The 7,905-nt window shown below is 45.3% G+C and overlaps 1 protein-coding gene across 1 annotated transcript in view; it reads left to right on the top strand.

Annotated features, from left to right (window-relative positions):
- The first annotated feature begins 2,351 nt into the window (after positions 1 to 2,351).
- Positions 2,352 to 7,905, top strand: part of LOC125047132 (chondroitin sulfate proteoglycan 4-like) — a 99,925-nt gene continuing 94,371 nt past the window's right edge. Inside the window, exons 1-4 of the mRNA XM_047645246.1 lie at positions 2,352 to 2,463; positions 2,570 to 2,716; positions 3,064 to 3,160; positions 3,389 to 3,505. Of these exons, the coding sequence (XP_047501202.1) occupies positions 2,352 to 2,463; positions 2,570 to 2,716; positions 3,064 to 3,160; positions 3,389 to 3,505 (473 nt within the window). The remainder of the gene's footprint in view (positions 2,464 to 2,569; positions 2,717 to 3,063; positions 3,161 to 3,388; positions 3,506 to 7,905) is intronic.

Here is a 7,905-nt window from a genome sequence, read left to right as displayed (position 1 = left end):
TTAGGGGAAAGTAGGAAGGACGGGGTAGGGGGGGAGGTGGGCAAGGAGGAGGAGTAGGGGGGGAAAGGAAGAAGGAGGGAAAAGGGTGGGGGTGGGACCAGGAAGGGTAAGGGGAAGGGGGAAGGTGAGAGGTAGGGTGGAAGAAGTAGAGGGTGAGATGAGTAGGGGAGGAAGTGGGGGGGGGGCGGAAGGGAAGGGAAGTGGGGTGAAGTTGGGAATTGGGGAGAGAGGGAGAGGGAAATGGGGGGGGGGGGAGTAGGAAAGGTGAGTGAAAGGGAGAGGGAGGGTAGGGGGAATAAACAGGAGGTGGTTAAGGGTGAGAGGGAGAGGGAGGGGTAGGGAGGGAGAAGGGAGTTGGGGATCTTTAAGGGTATGGGGTAGAGATGAGGGAAGGAGTAGGTGGTATGAGGAGTGGTAGGGGGTAAAGGGAAGGGGAGCTAAAAACTCAGGGGAAGAATGATAAGGAGGGAAGGGAGGGAATGAAGAGGGGAGACGGGGGGGAGAGAAGGGGAATGTTTCAAGTGCGTGAGCACAAATTTGTAACACTTTTCCGGTGTGGGTTTCGTTTATTTAAGGGGAAATATTTCGACGTTTGCATAAATATGTGGAGCGGAAGGGTTGTCAGGTGAGGAAGCTATTTTGAGTATGAATACACTACATACTTGCCCGCGCGCGCGCACACACACAAACACACACACACACACACACACATACACACACACACACACACACACACACACACACACACACACACACACACACACACACACACACACACACACACACACACAGTCACAAATGTGTTTATATATGTATATATATATATATATATATATATATATATATATATATATACATACATATATATGTATGTATGTATATCTGTCACGTAGATACCTATGTATCTATATGTGTGTGTATATATATATATATATATATATATATATATATATATATATATATATATGTATATATATACACATATATATGTATGTATATATATATATATATATATATATATATTTGTATATTTGATATATATACACACATATATATGAATATATATATATATATATATATATATATATATATATATATATATATATATATATATATAAGTATGGATCTCTCTCTCTCTCTCTCTCTCTCTCTCTCTCTCTCTCTCTCTCTCTCTCTCTCTCTCTCTCTATATATATATATATATATATATATATATATATATATATATATATGTGTGTGTGTGTGTGTGTGTGTGTGTGTGTGTGTGTGTGTGTGTGTGTGTGTGTGTGTGTGTGTGTAGATGTAGGTATAGGTATAGGTATAGGTATAGGTATAGGTATAGGTACAGGTATCTCTCTCTCTCTCTCTCTCTCTCTCTCTCTCTCTCTATATATATATATATATATATATATATATGTATATATATATATATATGTATACTTATATATATATGTGTGTGTGTGTGTGTGTGTGTGGGTAATTATTGTGCCTTGCTCAAGTTGCTTATTCACTTTTTAGCATTTTGCGCATGGACAGTTGAATTCAATTTAGGAGATGGCGCTAATTCTAAACAAATGTATCCTGTTCATATATAATTATAATGAAATACATAATACGAATTAATCTCATTCCCTCGTTTGAAACCGGAAATTAAACGCGAAATGTAGCAACGAAGGATTTCATATTATTTCTTTTTTTTCTTCTTCTTCTTTCTTCTTCTTCTCTTTATTCTCCTCCTTCTTCTCCTCCTCCTCCTCCTCCTTCTTCTTCTTCTTCTTCTTCTTCTTCTTCTTCTTCTTCTTCTTCTTCTTCTTCTTCTTCTTCTTCTTCTTCCTCTTCATCTTCTTCCTCTTCCTCTTCATCTTCTTCTTCATCTTCTTCTTCATCATCATCATCATCATCATCATCATCATCATCATCATCATCATCATCATCATCATCATCATCATCATCATCATCATCATCATCATCATCATCACCATCATCAACACCAACACCAACATCATCAACACCTTTCTCCTTCTTCGTCTTCTACTTCTTCTTCCTCTTCGCTTGATCTAATGAGAGCAAAAAAGTTAATGTTTTCTGTCTCTTGCAGGTAAGAGGAGCATCAGATGCCATGCCAGGCGGGACGGGGTGCCAGGATGAGTGCCACACTGCATGTCACAAGGTCGGCATACCACATTTCACAAGGTCAGAGTACTAAGGACGAATGCCATTAGCGAGTCACGTCACTAAATCAGTCCGTGACACAACGCATGTCCCTGTCGCAGTGCCAGGGCCGAGTCAAGAGGCCAGAGTGCCAAGGCTGAGTGCGACACAACGCATGCCACAAGATCGGAGTGCCAGGTATGAGGTTAGAGTTCGAGGGACCAGTCCAGATCATAGTGGTCAGAGTGCCATCGACGATTCAAAAGGCAGGGACGAACATTGAGGTCAGGGCACCAGGGGCAAAGCAAAAAGGTGAGAGTGCCAGGGAGGAGACCAGCTCAGAATCTATAATGCCAGAGAGACGAGGATGTTAACAGTAGTCTTAGGGATGACCCATGAGTTCAGGGACAATCCATAGGTCGCAGTGTCATTTACGAGTCATATACTTCAGAGTGCCACAGACGAATTAGCCACGAGGTCGGAGTACCAGAAACGAGCCAAAGGTTGGAGTTCAAAGGACGAGCCATGAGGTCAGAGTGCCAGGGGCGAGTCACAAGAGTGCCAAGTACGATCCATATGGTCGGAGTATGTAAGACGAGTCGTAATTCAGAGTGCCAGTGCCGAGTGCCACGCGTCAGGAGGTATTCAGATTGGGTGTCGGTGTGCAAACGGGGGGGGGGGGGGGCGGCGGCGGCGGCGTCTCTAACTTCTCAAGACGTTTTATGGGATTGGTTGAGATTGCGGAGAGTCAGCTGTTGGTTCGGGTCCAAATGGCCCTCCCTAAGAGAGGCCCAAAGCTCCGCCCGCACGCCCGCGCGTCCATCTGACAAGGCTCTTCCATAGGCTATAACCAGGGCGCCTTGTAAGCACGCCCGCCTCCCAGACTACGTTCTAAGGCCGCCCACCTTTCAGAAAAGCCGCCCAGCATACACAAGAGCCGCCCAGCCTACACAAGAGCCGCCCAATCCAAAATTGACCTTCCCAGAAAAGCACCCACTCGCCCTGCCGCGTATTAGACCCCGCCGTCCACAAAATCACACGCCACCGCCCACCTGTATACTTTACTGCCCACCCGGACGCCCTTCCGCCCACCTTCATACCCTACAGACCACCCAAACATCCCGCCGCCCACCAGTTTATCTATCCACCCACCCTGACGCCTCACCGCCCACCCAAACAACCCACCGCCACCTCAATGCCCATACGCCCATGCCCACACGCCCTTTTGCCCACCCAGAAACCCACTCCCACACGCCAATGCCCACACACACATGCCCCCACGCCCTATTGCCCACCCAGAAACCCATGCCCACACGCCCATGCCCACACATGCCTCCAAGCCCAAACGGAGACCGTCAGTCAGCCGTACATGACAGCGGAGGAAGGCCAGACAATGGAGGCATTTGTATGATGAATTGAAGCGCTGTATCTCTTGGGCCAATAAAGCTCTCAGCCTTTTCTCAGCGGCGATAAATCCGGTTCGGACGAGACAATACGGTCCTGTAGGGGCGAGATTGGCTTGCGCTGTTCGGGAGGCCAAGAAGGGGCTATACACGCGCTCCGACTTCTCGTGAATGGGACTCGAGAATCCTGTTCCATATGCATCAGGCAGCGGTCCTCGGTCACTTTTAGGGTTTTTCTTTTTTATTATTTTTTCCTCTTTTTTTTTTTTTTTTTTTTTTTTTTTTTTTTACGGTTGTCTGTCTGTACTGGGCCGATTGTCTGCCTATCTTTTTTTCTTTTTTTGGTAGGTTTTTTATTTATGTGTCTGTCTGTGTGTCCCTCTCTCTGTCTCTCCTATCCTCTCTCTCTCTCTCTGTCTCTCTCTCTCTCTCTCTCTCTCTCTCTCTCTCTCTCTCTCTCTCTCTTTCTTTCTCTCTCTCTCTCTCTCTCTCTCTCTCTCTCTCTCTCTCTCTCTCTCTCTTTCTCTCTTTCTCTCTTTCTCTCTCTCCCTCTCTCTCTCTCTCTCAAACTCTCTCTCTCTCTCTCTCTCTCTCTCTCTCTCTCTCTCTCTCTCTCTCTCTCTCTCTCTCTCTCTCTCTCTCTCTCTCTCTCTCTCCCTCTCCCTCTCCCTCTCCCTCTTTCCCTCTCCCTCCTCCCTCCCTTCTCCTTCCTCCCTCTCTCTCTCATGCCTTTTTATTTTCATTTTTGCTCTCCGTTTTCGCTGCCCTTGACTCTGTCGAGTTGCCGCGTGTTTTTCCTCTATTTTTCTGTCATTTTTTTTTCTCTCTTCGGTGGTACGATATATTCATATTTTCAGAGAAAACAATAAGACTGCTGTTTCCTGCCAATTCAGTGTGCATTTCCTTTCTCTTATTTTTAGTATATTCTTTTTTTTTTTCTAATAAAAGATCAGAAAAGTGAAAATGTCATTTTAGCGCTTGAAGTCGGACGTCTCAAAGCTACTTCGAAGGGAAGGAGGAGGAAAAAAGATACAAGGGAAAGATAAAAGAAAGGGGAAAAAATGTACATGAAAGAAGAGACTGAAAGCACAGAGGGATAAAGATGGGAGTAAAGAAAATGTGTAGAGGAAGATTAAACGTAAATTCCAAAAAGAAAGGTATTATGTAAATTAAGGCGTGTCACCGATGTCGTAGATAGATATGAAGGCAATATGGACGACGCACATTTATAAAAAAAGAAGAGGAAGAGGAAGAAGAAGAAGAAGAAGAAAAAGAAGCAAAGTAGGATAGAAATAGGAATAGAAAAAGAGAAATCAGAATAAAGATAAAGATGAAAATAAAAGGGAATAAAGAATACGAAACTAACATTAAACGAAAAGGGAAATAACTGTTGAAAAAGGCGAAACGAATAAGGAATAAGAACAACAGAAATCGGGAAGGTAAACAATTCTCAAATATACAATACATGAAAAAATATCCGAATGTTTTCAATAGCAAACGTTTCCAGCAGTGCAGGCTTTCAAATAACGAACATCTCAAACAACTAACGGATTTTATAGTATCAGTGACCGTTTGCAACAACGAATATTGCCAACAACAATTTTTATAGCAAAGTTTCTCCGTAAAACACGGACATTTCCAAGAACAAACGTGTCTGACTATTCCCAATGCATCGACAATATCAAATGTCTCCGGGCAATATTCAAGGCTTTTGAGCGTTGCAAACAAGCCATTTTCAAGTAATTAATGTAACTAACGACCATTTCCATACATTTAACCAGTCTAACAGCCAATTAACTAACAAGACCAAGAAGTATAGAAAAAAAATCGACAAGAAGCAATAAACGTTTCACTCTCAGGAGACGTTTTCACAAGATCCGTTTCCATACAGTGATCAACCCAGCAAACGTTCGTAAAACAAAACAAAACTAGCGATCATTTATAACAAACGATTCACAAAGAGACCGTTTCTATACAGCAGACATTTACATATAATATTTCTACACAGCAAACGTTTCGCCCTCACAAGCGATCTCAACAAAAGGACCTTTTCTATACAACGAGACGTTTTTCACACCGAATATTTCCAAATAGACGTTTCACTCTCCCGCGCAAACGTTTTCCATCGCTGACGCTGGAACTTCTTCTCTCGGTCGGCAGGAGAATTGATTGACAAGATCAATAATGAAGGGCCGCTGAACTCATTGACGATACGGCGGTGTTGCGATGCCTCGTGGGTGGTCATTGTGCACGAAGAGAATGAAAAGTCAACGAGAGGATTCGGTTTTTGAGTTATTGTTTTTTGTTTTTCTCTCTCTCTCTCCCTTCCTCTCCCTTTCCCTCCCCCTTTCTCTCTCTCTGTGTCTTTATCTTTCTTTCACTTCCTCTCCCTCTCTCTCTCTCTCTCTCTCTCTCTCTCTCTCTCTCTCTCTCTCTCTCTCTCTCTCTCTCTCTCTCTCTCTCTCTCTCTCCCTCCTTCCCTCCCTCCCTCCCTCTCCCTCCCTCTCCCTCTCCCTCTCCCTCTCCCTCTCCCTCTCCCTCTCCCTGTCCCTCTCCCTGTCCCTCCCTATCTCTCTCTCTCTCTCTCTCTCTCTCTCTCTCTCTCTCTCTCTCTCTCTCTCTCTCTCTCTCTCTCTCTCTCTCTCTCTCTCTCTCGCCTTTGTTTTTGTTTTTGTTTTTGGAGGGGGTGTCGTTGGGGGTTGACTAAAAGGGTTTAGAGTTTGGTTAAAGGGAAGGGGAAAGGGGAGGGGGAGGAGAAGAGAGAGGGACGGGGATGGGCAAGAGTTGGAAAAGAATTAGACCTTGTGCCCCGATTTTTTTTTTTTTTTTTTTTTTTGACAGTGTTTCTTTCATTCTTTCCCTCCTTTCCCTTTGGTCCTTTTCCCCCTCTCTCCGTTTTATCTTCGTTTTACTACTCCTCTCGTTCACTTTGGCCACTTTCCTCTTTACATGTATTTTTTCCTTGTCGTTCTCTTTCTCTTTTTCCTTTTTTATTGCTTTCTCTCTTCTTTTTTTTTTTCTTCCGTTCACGCTCCTCGGATTCCTTTACGGTATACATCTTTCGTTTTTCCTATGTGCACTATTTCCCATTCCTTCTCTCTCTCTCTCTCTCTCTCTCTCTCTCTCTCTCTCTCTCTCTCTCTCTCTCTCTCTCTCTCTCTCTCTCTCTCTCTCTCTCTCTCTCTCTCAATCTCTCTCTCTCCCCCCCTCTTTCTCCCTCCCTCCCTCCCTCCCTACCTACCTCCCCCCCCCCCCCCTCTCTCTCTCTCTCTCTCTCTCTCTCTCTCTCTCTCTCTCTCTCTCTCTCTCTCTCTCTCTCTCTCTCTCTCTCTCTCTTCCTTCCGCGACCTCATACGACGTATTCCCCGTATGACCTCTTATGAACTAATTTCCTCTCATGACATATAGTGAACTATTCTCTTCATGATATCTGTTAATCTATTCCCTCCCTTCCGTATGTGACCTCGCCTGGCTTGTTCTTCTGTGACCTCTATGACCATTTCCTGCTTGGCTTTTCCCTCCCCTCAATGGCCTCCAGCTAGTTCTTCCTTCTATGAAATCCCGTGAACTAAGCTCTCCCTGACCTTTCTTGACCTGTTCCCTCCTTCATTGCCTCCTCCTTTATTATTCCCTCCACCGCCGCGACCTCTCAATGTATTCCCTCTACGACCTCTCCTGGCGTAATCCCTCCACGGCCTTCCCTTCCTCCCACGACCTCTCTTGACCTATTTCTCGTACGACCTTTGCCCTCCTCCCTCTCTCACCTCGAGCGTCCCTCAAGAAGGAAAACAGCTCTTGATCGCAGGCACTTCCTTGAACAATAGACACTCGAGAGGCGTCACGCTGTCAGTAGAGGTCAGTGGGTAGCCCCCCCCCCCTTCCCCAACCCCTATTCTCATCCCTACATACCCTCATCTCTCCCTCTCCCCCCCCCTTCTCTCCATCCCCCCTCCCCCATTTCTCCACATCCCCCCCTTTCCTTCTTTACTACTTGTGAATCTGTGTCCTAATTTTCCTCCTCTTCATTAAGTCCCCTCCCCCCCCCCTTCTTCCCCTTGGCCTTCCTTCTCCCATCTTCGTCACAACCCTCTTTCTGGTTCTCCCTTTCGTTATCTTTCCCTTCTCCCTTTTCTCCCCTTTCTCCAAACTACCTCCGTATCTCATTTTTCTCCCTATCCATTTTTTTTTACCCCTTCCTCTCCCTTGTCTCCGTCCTTTGCCCTTTCTTTCTCCCGTTTCTTTCTTCTATCCTCTTCCCTCATATTCTTCCTCCCTTTCATTCACTGCATTTCCCTCCCTCCCTATCTCCCCTCCTCTCCCTCCCTTTCATTCACTGCATTTCCCTCCCTCC

This window comes from Penaeus chinensis, chromosome 40, assembly GCF_019202785.1.
Source record: "Penaeus chinensis breed Huanghai No. 1 chromosome 40, ASM1920278v2, whole genome shotgun sequence".
Lineage (NCBI taxonomy): Eukaryota > Metazoa > Arthropoda > Malacostraca > Decapoda > Penaeidae > Penaeus > Penaeus chinensis.
This window is presented reverse-complemented; position numbering and strand designations above follow the sequence as displayed.